General features: G+C 44.4%; 2 protein-coding genes across 2 annotated transcripts; one reads left to right on the top strand and one right to left on the bottom strand.

Annotated features, from left to right (window-relative positions):
* The first annotated feature begins 218 nt into the window (after positions 1-218).
* ANKRD66 (ankyrin repeat domain 66) lies at positions 219-4,984 on the top strand. The gene is made up of 3 exons (XM_065679212.1): positions 219-378; positions 1,675-1,903; positions 4,587-4,984. The coding sequence occupies exons 1-3, from the start codon at positions 240-242 to the stop codon at positions 4,765-4,767; spliced, it is 549 nt and encodes a 182-aa protein (XP_065535284.1). The 5' UTR covers positions 219-239; the 3' UTR covers positions 4,768-4,984.
* A 3,571-nt stretch (positions 4,985-8,555) lies between these two features.
* LOC136014457 (taste receptor type 2 member 40-like) lies at positions 8,556-9,506 on the bottom strand. Its single transcript, XM_065679211.1, has one exon. The coding sequence runs from the start codon at positions 9,504-9,506 to the stop codon at positions 8,556-8,558; it is 951 nt and encodes a 316-aa protein (XP_065535283.1).
* Between the last annotated feature and the right edge of the window lie 4,271 nt (positions 9,507-13,777).

Raw genomic sequence — 13,777 nt, 5'->3', positions numbered from 1 at the left:
AAACCAAACGTCACTGTCAGTCTGTGATCACTAGTTTGGATAAACTGTTTTCCTTTTTCCCCACTCATCCCTTTTTCCTTATTTTTGGATAAATCCTGGTTTCTCACAGTGCGTGTCTCATTTTTAATATAGGTGCTGCTTGATCTGTTAAAATTACTCTTGAGAGGAGCCGGTACATCAATGAACACGCACTAATTAACCATCACTCTTTTACCAGGCACCTTTCTGAAGCGTGCAGCATGACAGAGCTCCACGAAGCTGTGGCTGTGGGGGACTATGACCTGGTGGATGAGATTTTGAGGACAGGGCGCTGCGACCCGAATCACAAGGATGCCGACTGGCACGACAGGACCCCGCTGCACTGGGCTGCTGCAAAAGGTAAGGGTACCCCTTGCTCTGTTTACCTCTGCAAACTGGCATCATAGGTGATGCTGATTGTAATTGCATCTCACTGTGGTGGCAGTTAATGCTAGTGGTAGTCACAGCTTGTATCTGATCTTTCTGTCCTTAATGGGAGAGAAAAAGGAAAGTAAAAATTTAAATGGGAAATTTGCCTCCAAAATAATTTATGGGATGGCCATCAAAGTGGGGTTTTAGGGCTTTTTCCATCGTGAAAATTTAGCTTACATGATGCGTGCATACAGCATGTCTGCTTGTCCCCCACATTACTTTCCTAAGAGGTGGCTTCATACAGTGCAGAGGAGTGATTTCTCATGTACATCTGCCTGAGTGAGCAGAAAGTCAAAGCCACTGTATTTGTACCAGGGATTTATCAAACCCAATAGAACAAAATAGTTACAGTGTGTTTTACATTGCCCTCCCTTTATCCCACCTGGTTGAATGAACAACACAGGACCAGAACTGTTTGCATCTCCCATCTGGTCTTTCACCGTAGGAAATGCCTGTTAAAGTCACATATGCCTTTGCAGCCCAAAAAAGAGATGAATGCAACAATATATAATATGTAATTGTACAGTGTCCTCCTCCATGCTAAGGCATTTGTTACACATTGGGATCTCACATCATGGCGTCTGTCTCTGCTCAGAAATCAAGTATGAGATTTGCTGGTTTACATTTGACGCCATGTTTTACTTTTGCCCTGGTACTTGTTTGAGCATCAGGAAAGGGAACTGAGCTGCTTAAGAAAATGATGATGGGAGACTGGCATGGCTTTGTTTCCACTGGGAGCGATCTAGTTCAGTCAAGGCAGCGTGAAGCTGGGTAGAAATAACTTTTTTTCTTCTTTAAGCAATTCCACAAGTTAGAAAAATGTGAAGGTGAATGAGAACAAGATATTCACAGGTTTTTCAGGTTTTTAATGTTTAAATTTTAATTTGCATTGAACTAAAACCCAAAACGAAACAATGAAATAGTCGGTAGCCAGAAGGTCCATGACTAATTGAGGTGTGCTGTTCAGAAATTAATAGAAATCTTTTTGATTGTATTGTTGACTTGTTGCAAAATTCTTCTGGAAGCAGTCTGGTTTGGGGAAAAAAATCAGCATTTTCTAATGAGTATCATTTATTTGATAGATCATGGCCAGGTCATGAGTGAAATCCATCATTGCATGGTGAGGGTATTATGATCAGCTGTGCGTTACGGTCTTCAGCATCCTGAAGGTATAAAGTCTAATGCGTGTGCATCTTCTCTCCCTGTTTTGCTGTCCAACACAAGGGCAATCGGAGCTGGTCAAGCTCCTTGTGGATCACGGCGCCCGGCATTGCCTGCGGACTGAGGTGGGCTGGACTCCAGCTCACTTTGCTGCTGAGGCGGGCAGGCTGGGTGTGCTTCGCACCCTTCATTCCCTGCATGCTGCCATGGACGCAGCTGACCTCTTTGGTGACACTCCCAAGAGGCTTGCGGGAATCTATGGTCACCAAGACTGCTCCAGGTTCTTGGAAAGGTGAGTAGCCATGGCCAGTGCTGCTGCGGCAGCTGATGGGGCTTGTCGTGAATCCCCACTGAGGATCCTGCTGACTACACCTGTAGGTCACAAATGAGTGGTTTAGGGTCGCTCAAAGAATCACCGCCACAGGTATTAGCAAAACCGGGTTTAATATTAACTTGTGAAAGTGTGACTTAACAAAGCTCAATGGCAAGGTGCACTCTAGTACTTACTACATGGAAGAAGTTCTTCCCTGTGAGGGTGGTGAGGCTCTGGTACAGGTTGCCCGGAGAAGCTGCGGCTGCCCCATCCCTGGCAGTGTTCAAGGCCAGGCTGGACAAGGCTCGGAGCAACCTGCTCTAGTGGAAGGTGTCCCTGCCTGTGGCAGGGGGTTGGAACTGGATGAGCTTTAAGGTCCCTTCTCACCCAGACCTTTCTGGGATTCTATGAGACTCATGCAGCTGATGGAGGGGTTTCTGAGGTGGCTGACTGAGGTGGAAAACTTGTCTCTCAGACCCACGTGCTGGCCTCACTTGCCCTGTTGCTGCATGGCTGGTCTAGGAACATGGCTAGAACAATTTAACAGCTGGGAAGATGCTTTGAGTGCCCATGCCTAGGACATTGTATAAGACACTTGGAGGCTGTGAGGTGATCTCACATAACACAGCCTCTGGGCAGCCAAGAGTTACCGCTGGGGCTCAGGAGCCCTTTATTTTAAGTCAAACCACTATAATTTACAACCACAGTGAACACCTTCACCCTCAAGCAGCAGCTTCATCTCCTCACATCAGCAGACTTGGAGTTAATCATCAGGATGAATTACTGACATTTGTAGTATAATCACAATTACTTCTGCTCTTTCAGTTGCGCAGAACATCCCAGAGCTGATGCCCATGGTCAGGCAGCACTGCGTGGCTCTGATGGGAGCTGAGCAATACTGATGGGCGCTGCAGACAGAAAATGAAGTGTGAGTCTCCACACTAATGCTGTGCAGCACAGAGTAGGTCTGCCCTCCGCTCATGGTGTGTGTGTTGTCGGTATGTAAATATGAGGGATATTTTGTTACAGAGCATCACCGTCGCTTTTGGATATTTGCCTCTCATGCAAAAAGAGAGAAAAGGCAATTTTTAAAAGTCTGAGGGTCTGTGCCAAATGCAGACGTGTATTATAACAGGGCTCTGAGCATTCAAATCCTTCCTAAACCCCAGCTGAGCCGCATCTAGCACCACCATGATCCTTGCACGCTGTGTCTCTGACCCCAGGTGTGCCAGCTGCACATCAACATGGAAATATTGCATGTATCGACATGTAAATATTATTAACATGCAAATATTAATAATATTCTGCTACAGAGTATCTGCCACTCACCGAGGTTTGCATGGGCATGAAAAGGACAGGAAACAGCCTTCAAACACCCGATTTGCATCAGGGGTTTTCTGCATGAGGAGGGCTTTACCCTGGATGCTGTGATAGTTGCTGAGGATGGAGCCAAGCTGTCACAGAGACACTGCCTGTGCTTGCCACCAGCTCTCTGCAAAGTGCTGAGTGTTGAATGCTCCAGCTATTCTAAGTCCAGGGCATATATACATTCATAATATGTGTACGTGTGTGTGTGTGTGTGTATACACCAAAATACATATATAAAAAGTGCCCAGAAAGAGGTTTCTTGCCCTTGGTAGCAGATACTTTAGACAGAACAGAACAGAATACAATAGAATATAATACAATAGGATAGAATAGTTCAGCTGGAAGGGGCCTACAATGATAATCTAGTCCAACTGCCTGACCACTTCGTGGATGACCAAAAGTTAAAGCATGTATTGAGAGCATTGTCCAAATACCTCTTGAACACTGTCAGAAAATGGGGCATTGACCATCTTTCTCAAACATATGTGTATATAGAGAGAGTAAGCCAGTGCATCTCTGTGGAACCATTGGCTTTGCTCCTTGCTTTCAGCCAGAACAGCATTGCACTGATGTGACAGAACTGCTGTATTACAGAGAAAAGGATTTTTCCTGATATCTAGTGCTATTTCTGACAGAGCTTCATGAACACTGAGTGCCTACAAAAGTCAGTCCTCTGCAGTAGGGGGAAAGGGTTTGTATTCTTTTGGACAAGATTTACACTTAAGAGTGCCCAGTGAAAGAGAACTAGTGACTTAAATCTTGGTGGTTGACATGATCTTCAAAGGTCCCTTCTGACCCAAACCATTCCATGATTCTATGCTGTGTGACTTGGAAGTGAAGGATAGATGTACTTGTCATTTGGCATTAAGAGTTTCTAGTACTTATGAATGAGCAGTACAAAAAAAAAAAGAAAAGAAATTGGGAACGTTGCAGTGAGTTAATATACCAGGTACAGTTGCATTAAATGTGGGTAAGCCTATTTAAAACCACAGACATTCACAAGATCAGTCTTTGAGAGTTTTGATGGCTAAAATTATGATTCTGATGGTGAAAGTCCGATCTTTGATCCTTACCAAAGGTTTCCCACTTCAGCCCAACTCTCAGTGAGTACCTGGTTGCATGGGGTGATGAATGCTGTTAGATTTGGGATGAAGCTCAGTGTTTTCTTATGTATTGCTGGCAACAGTGTTGTGAACATACCAATACACACTGTAGATGGGCTGCTTATGAGTGGTGGTGTGACTGTGCTGTGCCCAGTACTGTATTGAAGATGTTCTCTTGCTTTCTTCTCCAGAGCAGAGGTGGAGAGCAGAAACTATCGCAGGACAGCCGCAATGAAAGGAATCCCATTAGACCAGGTTGATGAAGACTGGGAACTCAAGAAAGAAGAACTTAAGAGAAACCCACCGTGTTCTTGGAAGAGCTATACATCTTTTACACAAAAGAAAAGTCCAAAAAAAAGGGGGAAGCAGTAGTGTGCCCTGCTTATTTGGGGCCACTGACAACTTGCAGTGCAGAGCAAAGACCCTGACAGACCTCAGGTGCGGCTGCAGGGTGAAATGTGGATGAACAGAAGCAGATGGCCACAAGAATGCATCCCTGCGATGTACTGTAAATACTCTTGTTCACAGTGAGCACATACAAGTGCCTCTTTCTGTCTGTGTGTCTGTATGTGTCAGATCTCAGAAAACTGCACAGGATGTTTAAATACACTTATACTGGAATTCACTGAAATGTATAAATTTACAGAAATCACAGCAATTTCTTATATTGTCTGAGAGGGAAATGGGTTTGCTCCTAACTGATTAATGAAAGCACCTGGGACTGTTCCGCTCACTCTGCTGATGTCCATGGCCTTTGCTTATTTGCTCTCATCCTGAGTCACCAGGAGGCTCTGTAGGGGCTTGTAGCCTCTGGTGGTGCCTCTCACTTTGAGAGGAGGGTGTAGTTGTTTCTTGTGGCTGAAGGGGAGGTGCTGCGTTGACCTTTTACTCTCGTTGCTTCTTTCGGACATGTGTGGCTGCCAAGCCAGTTAGAGCACTGCCTTATTTTTAGCAGTGCCCCCAGCCAGTTTTATGTCTGTGCTCATCGAAATGCTGTGGAGCTGGTCCTGAGCTGTCCCTCTGCACTTCAACACTCTTCATGGGAAAATAATTTTTAACGGTTTCACTTCTCAATCATAAAGAGTTCAGATTTGACCCAAAGAAGCTTTTCATTCCATGCCAGCAGTGGGCAGCCATTTGTATTGACTTCTGACATCTTTTATGTGTCTGCTTCGCCTGCTCTTGTGTATCTGCCTCCTTTCCCATCTGCTTCCCCTCCGCCACCCAGACCTTGTGCTTCTGGAGTGCCTTGGTTACAGGTGTCCTTTGCACAGCACCTGAGCACTGCAGTTGTAACCAACAGTGCTGTGATCCATCTCCCTCTTCTAGATTTCCAGGGATTAATTCAGCCATCCACACAGAGGTGTCTAAGCCACGTGAGATGCTCTCAAGTACCCAGAATGATCCTGCAGGTCTACAGAAGATCTTGTGCTGTAGCTCCTAACCCCATGCAGATGTCTCAGGTACCCTAGGCACCCCAGATGAGTCAGGATGCCTATGGGAAAAAAAGTCAAGCTCCCAGCTTTGTCTTGATCTTAGGGTCCTTTCCAACCCTAACCATTCAATGATTCTATGATTTGTAATTCCCAAGCCATGTGAGACATCAACTCCATTCACGGTTGGCCTGGCTGTTGAGTTGGTGACAGTGCAAGCAGAGACACGTGTTGGACAGGGTACCTGTTGCCATACTGGTAAACTAAACAGGGCTGTTTCTAGCCCTGAGGCCAGCTGGCGGAGTGTCCTGTAGTTCAGGAGCACTTTCCCTGGGGCTGGGCACATCACTGCATCTCTGCAGAGAGCACCTTTACCATACAGGCTGTGCACTGCAGCTGTGCTGTTTCGCAACCTATCTCCTACAGTGCCAGCTGGGTGGGGCTGGAAGCTGGAAACTGGGGGGTGATGCTGCATTGTGTGTGATGTTCACAAGGGGTTTATAGAGGTGAAAGAAGGTATCTTCATTGTGGCTTAATTGGACTGCATTCTTTTTGTGCGGTAACATCTGCAAGATGTTGGTTTTTCCTGCTGAGTTCTGTGGCATGTGAGGTTTCGAGGGATGATGTTGCATGGGTTGTAGGGAGTAAGATGGTCCTGTGATTGGGACCGTCACTTTAAACAATCAACTGCCTGAGCAACGGGGGGGAAAGAAGGGAGGTGTGGTAGTTCCTGCCCTTCAAAAAGGCCTTTAAAGCTGGAGACACGTGTCCGGATGAGGTGTTTAGGATCTGCCTCTGTCTGGACACGGAGTGTCTCAACAGATTGAGTGGTGTAGTGTCTCCTGCTGTCAAAGTGGGACTCTGTATACAGAGTTTGGCATCTGATCTAAAAAGCGCAATTACAGCTAAAGGCAAACAGCTAAAGGCAGTGTCCTCTGAGTGTCTGATTTTGATCAAATGAACCAAACCCTTTGAACCCATCTTTATTACAGAGCAAAACAAATGTCGTTTTTTTGTTGGGTTTTTTTTTGTTTGTTTGTTTGTTTGTTTTCTTTTTTCCTTTTTTCTTTTTTTTTTTTTTTTTTTTTTTTTTTGCTTTCCTATTGCAGGAAAAGCCAGAAAAGAGTGAAAGCTGATGATTTAAAACCAGCTCCTTTTACTTTCCTTTTAAGCTCTTTCCCTTTCATTTTTGTTGGTATGGAGAGGAAGAGGGAAAGGAATGGCCTTTTGCTCACAGGTGAAAAAGCTCATGGGTCAAGATGAAGACAGGGAGATCACTCACCAACTGCCGTCACGAGCAAAACAAACTTGACTTAGGGGAAATCAGTTTCATTTATTGCCAATCGAAAATAAAAGTAGGATGATGAAGAACAAAGACAAAACCAAAACACGTGACTTCCACCCCCTCTTCTCAGCCTCACTCCTTCATTCCCAGCTTCTCTACCTCCTTCCCTCGAGCAGTGCAGGGAAATGGGGAATGTGGATTGCGGTCAGTCCATGATTTATTGTCTTTTCCACTTCTTTCTCCTCAAGCTCTTTGCATGTCCCAGCGTGGGTCCCTCCCATGGGCTGCAGTCCTTCAGGATAAGCCTGCTCTGGTGTGGGCTCCCTCCAGGTTTCAGTCCTTCGAGGCATCCCTCTGCTCCAGCTTGGGGTCCTCCATGGGCTGCAGGACAATTATCTGCTCTACTGTGGACCTCCATGTGGTGCAGGGGAATCTCTTTCCATTCCTTCTCTGACCTTGTTCGCTGCAGGACTGTTTCTCACAATTTCCTTCACTCCTCACTGCTGGGCAGTGGTTTTCCCCTTCTTAAAGATATTTCCCCAGAGGCACCACCAGCACCGCTGACGGGCTGATCTGTGTCCTGCTGTGGTGGGTCCATCGGAGCTGTATGGAACTGGCTTTCCCTGGCATGGGGCAGACTTGACCTTGCCTCAGAGAGGCTCCCATGGCCCCCACAACTGCCAGCACCTGGCATGAACACCGTGTACAACTGCAGTGGGTCGCTGCAAGAAGAAAGCTTGACTTCATCCCAGACCACACCTTGCACAAAACCCACTGTCCTCGGTGTTTTACTGCTCCAGAGTCCATTGGCAACAGCAGATGTCATGAGGGAGAAAAAGCAGAGCAGGAGCACAGTCACACAGGGCAGGGGAAATCATGTTTCACATGAAGTGGGGCAGAGAGGGGACGTGTATGGCTGGTGTTGTACGGGGCCTTTCCAGCCCACCTGTCCACCCTGAGGCCATTTCTGCATTGCTAAAGCCAGTTAGCACCTCTGCTGAATAATAGTGATCAACATATTCACACTTATGTTATAAACCAATGCACGATAGTGATACAGCTCCTATTATTACGGACAGTGAAAGCAAAATAAATGTAAAACAACAAATAGACATAAACATGTTTAGTTCAGTAGTTTCAATCAGCAGATACCAAATTTTTAGGCTCTTTGCAGTAGTGTTATTCCGCTTTTGCATCTAGCCCATGTACCAGGTCTGATTTACTTTGTTATTGACAATAATCTAAAGTAAAGAATTATATAAATGATAATAGTAATTTATTTAACTCAGAATAATTGACAGAATTGTAATGAAGCTTTCTTAGTGAAGGTAGAACATCTGTGTCATCTACACTGACTGGAGAGTTGCATTAGAGATTGACTTACTTGGGTTTTCTAACAAAGTATCAACATTTTTGATGGGCTTCAGCTTTTATTACAGTTTCTACTTCTTGCAAACCTTGCACTTCACGCAGGGCAGAGTCCTTAGCAGTGCATTTTCCAGTTTGGGATTGCTGAAAATCAGAGTAAGGGAATGAAGAGACGGAAAAGCATACTGGAATATGAAAATGAGAAATGACACAGTATTTTCCTTCTTTGTGGCATAAACCAGTGTCAAGATCAAACATATAAAATTAAAGCTGTAAATGATGAAGATGGACAGAATAGATTTTATGGCTTTGATATAGGCATTCATGTTGAGTTCCTTCATTGAGTTGGTCTGCATCTTGCGTTTTTGTCTCCAGAGAGAAAAGATGAGTAGGACAGAAAAGACGACTGCAGTGAATGCAGTGGCAAATCCAAAGCCGCTGATAAGAAAAACAGGAAAAAATTCTTCACTCATTCTGACATCCATTTTCCAGAAGTTTTCTAGGGAGGTGGAATTGGGGTGGATACAGTTTGCCTTATCAGTGATGTAGTAGACAGTGATGCAGATGACCAGAGATAAAAGCACTGAACCCAACAACAGCCATGGCACAATCCTGTCAATTTTCACTTTCAGGTAGAGGAAGAAGGTGTACCTGAAATTGGCAACTTTTACGCAATAAAAAACACACAGACAGGCAGAAACCCACAGGTTGGAAGAATTCAAAAAGCTTTGAACAGCTGCAACTACTTGGGGTATGGGGTGAACATAAAAGTATGTGGGATAAATTATTGAGAGAAAGCAATACACCCATGTGACGATCAAATACGCAAACCTGGAGCATCCTAGAAACAGCAAGACCTTCTCATTAGAGTTAAAGCTTTTCTTTTTGACCCAAGAAATACAAATCACAGAAATGATGAAAGCATTTATCCACATGCCAGCGAGTGCCTGAAATGTGATGATGGCAATAGCCAGGGCATCATATGAAGTGACATTAAATTCTTCTTGAGAGTAGCACAAATTCATCCTCCGAGATGGATGGTGACGCTCCGCTGGAAAAGTAGGTTGTCGCACCAATGCTTAAGGCAGGTTAGCAACTGCTGTTCTATGAGTGTCATGTGAGGGAGCTTTATAGAGCAGGGAAGAGGGCTGGGATTTTGGTGCTGCTACTGTTCAGAGCAGGGCAGGTGCAGGAATGTAAATGTGCTGGGTATTCCCTTACCTGGTATCAGTGTCAGTCTTCAGTATTTGAATGTCTGTTCGCAAGAGCTGTGCTGGGTGGCATAAACAATGTAGATGTTCCTCTGCAACGGACAATGTTGTGATTTAGTGACTGTCCCATGTTTGATCACTGTCAACATTCATGATCTGTGTTCTTCTGTCCCTTTGTCACTTGTGATGCTCATGTGGACGGGTGCGCCCAGCAAAACACAGGCAGGGAAGTCACTCTATCATCTGAGAGACCAGCAGATGTAAAATTCAACCAAGATGCTGGAAACTGGAGTTCATTTTGATCCTCCAGATCTGTGTTAGCCTTCCTAATGGCAATGCCTCAATTTTAAGTGAAGAGCCAATTGGTAGGGGGAGGGCACTGAAAGAAAAGCAGGACTTTCTTTTAAAGGTTGAAGTTGAAGCGTACAAAGGATAAAGGCAAAAATAAGCATGCGTCCTGTGCGCAGGTTCGAAACACACCCGCTAGCAATGTAAAGAGCTTTAAGGAAGGGACCATGCTGGGCTCCTGCCACACCGAAATAAATTTAAGTCCTGGAAACTGTGGGTTTTAAACAGGAAAAGTGTGTCAAGCTGTGTCAAGCTCTGTAGAGCATGGACTGCCAATAGACTTCGAGGTTGTACAGGGCCTTGTACATTGGACCTTGCACATTGGGACCACAGTTACAAACTAGATCTTGGCTGGTGTAATCAGGAAAGAATTTAGACCCAACAAATGGCTATACAGCTACATGAAATAAACAACCAGCATTTTCTCTCTTCAGAATGATGCACTTGTTTTCTGGGGGATATAAATGTAGAAGCTACTCTTTAAATATTACAAATGTGTAGGAAGCCCAAAGCCTTCATCATAAATTTGGCAACACATTCAGCTGCTCATGAGGAATCATAGAATAGTTAGGGTTGGAACGGACTTTAAGATCATCCAGTTCCAGCCCCCCTGCCATGGGCAGGGACACCTCACACTAAACCATCCCACACAAGGCTCTGTCCACCCTGGCCTTGAACACCACCAGGGATGGAGCATTCACAATGTGCTTGGGCAAGCGATTCCAGTGCCTCACCACCCTAACAGTAAAGAACTTCCTCCTTATAACCAATCTAAACTTTCCCTGTTTAAGTTTTAACCCATTACCCCTTGTCCTGTCACTACAGTCCCCAATGAAGAGTCCCTCCCCAGCATCCCTATAGGCCCCTTCAGATACTGGGAGGCTGCTATGAGGTCTCCATGCAGCCTTCTCTTCTCCAGGCTAAGCAGCAACAACCCCCCTGTGCTCTTCTGCAGCACAACTCCCAGAGAAACCTTGGCAGTGGCCCTAATCCGACTTCTGCTTTGTCGATGTGAATTTATCTTGAGTTGGTTGGTTACACGTGATCCGTGACCAAGATGTGAGGCTCAAGCACCTTCATCCCTGCCGCAGGGTTTCAGAACGTTGCACTGACAGCTTCTATTTTCTGACATTGCCCATTTTCTGCTTTATGCTCTGGTGTAAGTTTCCTCTCGTTTTGGTGACAGAACAGAAAACATGGTGTAGCATTAGGGGTTTTCTTCTTCTCTTCGTATGTATGTGAGGAGAGTATAAGTTATCTCTATAACAAAAGGGATGAAAATTAACTGCCTATGCTGGCAGTGTGCTTGTACAAGGGCACTAAATGAAAATGTTACACTAGCAGGACCATACAGTGGCTGGGGTTTGGTTTCAGCTCTGTGTGAGGAATCTGGCCCCTTACAAAAAGTAAGGGTGTAAAATTAGATCTTCAAATGCTTTTTAAAGCATGGAAGATGTGGATCAGCTGCTTCAAACAACATTGTCTGCTGCCAGTCCCCCCAGCACCACTGTAGAAGGGAAGAAATATCTCAAGCCTCTCATCTACCAGCCCATAGATAGCCTTGTGCATCTCAAATGGCACCAGACACCTATGTTTAGGCGTCTGGATGAGCACACAGCTGTAATGGGATCTGAGACACAGAGAACATAGATTTAATTGTTTCAGTCTGACCTTGGTTCAGGCTCAACCTCTTCCCTCTACAGAATCCTTGTCTGTCTCCTTTAATCACATAGGAAATCCCAGATGATTAACCTAGGTTAGCTAACTAGTTAGGCTATTAGATGCCTAACCTCCAAACAAATCCATTCCACCAGTGTATCAGTGTCAATGATAGGAACTCCACAGTTATTTCAGGATACAAGCCTGAGAAAAAGAATAAAATCTCCTCTGGGCAGGTGTCACTAAACTGTTGCAGAAATCTTTATTCAACCCCAAATCCCCTTAGCTGCAGACAGAGAACTGGCATGTTATAGTGCGGTAATGGTTGCTTGGTTGCTTCTTTCTGGGCAGTTGCTGTTTAGAGAGATATGGGCTGGTTGATGAGGCAGCCTGATTAATTGTGTGGTCCTTGAAAAAGCATTTATTGTAGTTGTTGATATGCTACCCTGGCCTAAATGGTTGTTTATCTCATTTCAGAAATGGGAAGGAAGCTTTTTGAAGTTGATATTATCTTACCACTGTGTGCTGCTGCTCTAAACCAGCATCAACAAAGGCTGGTCTTAAAATGTTAGCACAAACATGCAGATCTCATTAGTGGCTGGAGAGGAATGCTCTGAGAAACAACTCCTACAAATGGAAATTTCCCAACCCCTATATCCCAGCTGACAGCCTGGGTAGTAAGACTTTTTATTATGGTAGCATGGTATTACTTGCATTAGATATACTCTCTTTTTGTCCAGCTCTCTGGGCTGCTTTTGCTTCATTTGCTACTGAGTTATGCTGCATTAATGTAATAACAAGGGCTGCATTATGCTGCCCTTGTTACTGCTGGCCAGATAGAACAATGCAACTCTGCCCCAGTACACTTTGTTTTCAATACAACAGCCCTAGTGACCAGCCAGATGCTGATGAGCAGCCAATTCAACTAGTATCAGTGCATCTCTAGATAATGAAGTCAGGAAATCCTAATCTCAAGAAAAGGAATGTTGAACTACTGCACCCTTTGTGCCTTATCTCTTCTTAACAGGCCCACTTCAGTACAGGCAGAAAGGAAATGCAGGTGCTCTAGAAGTAAAAAAGTTCAGAGCATTCTCCCTTCTTGTTTTCAGCTAGTTTTAGGCACTATTTGAAAATTTGAACAATTTAAGAGTAAAATCTAGTATTAAAATCAGTGTTAAAATCCTGCACATTTCTCCTGTGTTTGCTAGCCCTGAGCTCAGTTTACAATACTCAATATTACATAGTAATATGCAATCACATTGCCCAGTGAAACAGGAGCAATGCCCTGGATGTCCCAAAGCCTGTTTGCTTGTTTCAGCGCTATCGGTTTATCCACAATATTATCTCTCTCTCTGAGCTCTGCCAAAATTACTTTATTCAGGGAATTCTGCTAACAGCCTCCTGCTCTTTCATGCAGGCAGATATTTGTTATACGTGCTCATAGTCTTAATGCATGCTTGTTCATACTTTCTATCTAGAATTGTAGATATTTACAATAATATAAAAGCAAAACAACTGCTATTGTTACCCTCTGCTGTCCGTTTCAGATCTGAATGCTAAAGTTGTTATCCTGCAGATGTTTGACATGTTCAGGCTGAAGTTTTGCATTGATTTAAAGCCCTAGGAAGGAGAACAGACTTACCTGAGATTTGAGAAGCTGGATGGGTGATTTTGTATTAGCAATCTGTTTTGTACCATTTTGTTTGATATGATTGCTTTTCCAGCTTAGAAGACATTAATTTTCATTCTTGTTTGTACAAAGGACATAACTACCTGAGCCACATTTCTGGCCCAGAGCTTATTTGTATTACACTGGAGTTAAAACTGATGCAAACAGACTAACCAAAGGTATTATCTGCATTGAAAATACCATTTTATTTCCATTTGCATCCTAGCTACTGAAATAAATCCCTTTGTTGGCTTTCTTTTAGGGAAAACAAGCAAATAACTTCCTCCTGTTGCTGGCATGTCATTAATGTGTTGGCATTAGTATGATGCATGAGCATCCTTGCTTTCGGACACAGGGCTGGATTTACTTGAGCAGCTGTTGAAGCCAACAGCCTCCACCACTGCGCAGG

The sequence above is a fragment of the Lathamus discolor genome, chromosome 5 (genome assembly GCF_037157495.1).
Source record: "Lathamus discolor isolate bLatDis1 chromosome 5, bLatDis1.hap1, whole genome shotgun sequence".
NCBI lineage: Eukaryota > Metazoa > Chordata > Aves > Psittaciformes > Psittacidae > Lathamus > Lathamus discolor.
This window is presented reverse-complemented; position numbering and strand designations above follow the sequence as displayed.

What these genes read in the sequence shown, in the direction of transcription:
- ANKRD66 (XM_065679212.1), top strand. Translation starts at nt 240, where the DNA reads ATGACAGAGCTCCACGAAGCTGTGGCTGTGGGGGACTATGACCTGGTG. An exon ending in GCACTGGGCTGCTGCAAAAG is followed by an intron (nt 379 to 1,674) that starts GTAAGGGTACCC and finishes GTCCAACACAAG; the next exon opens with GGCAATCGGAGCTGGTCAAG. An exon ending in TGCTCCAGGTTCTTGGAAAG is followed by an intron (nt 1,904 to 4,586) that starts GTGAGTAGCCAT and finishes TTTCTTCTCCAG; the next exon opens with AGCAGAGGTGGAGAGCAGAA.
- LOC136014457 (XM_065679211.1), bottom strand. Translation starts at nt 9,506, where the DNA reads ATGAATTTGTGCTACTCTCAAGAAGAATTTAATGTCACTTCATATGAT.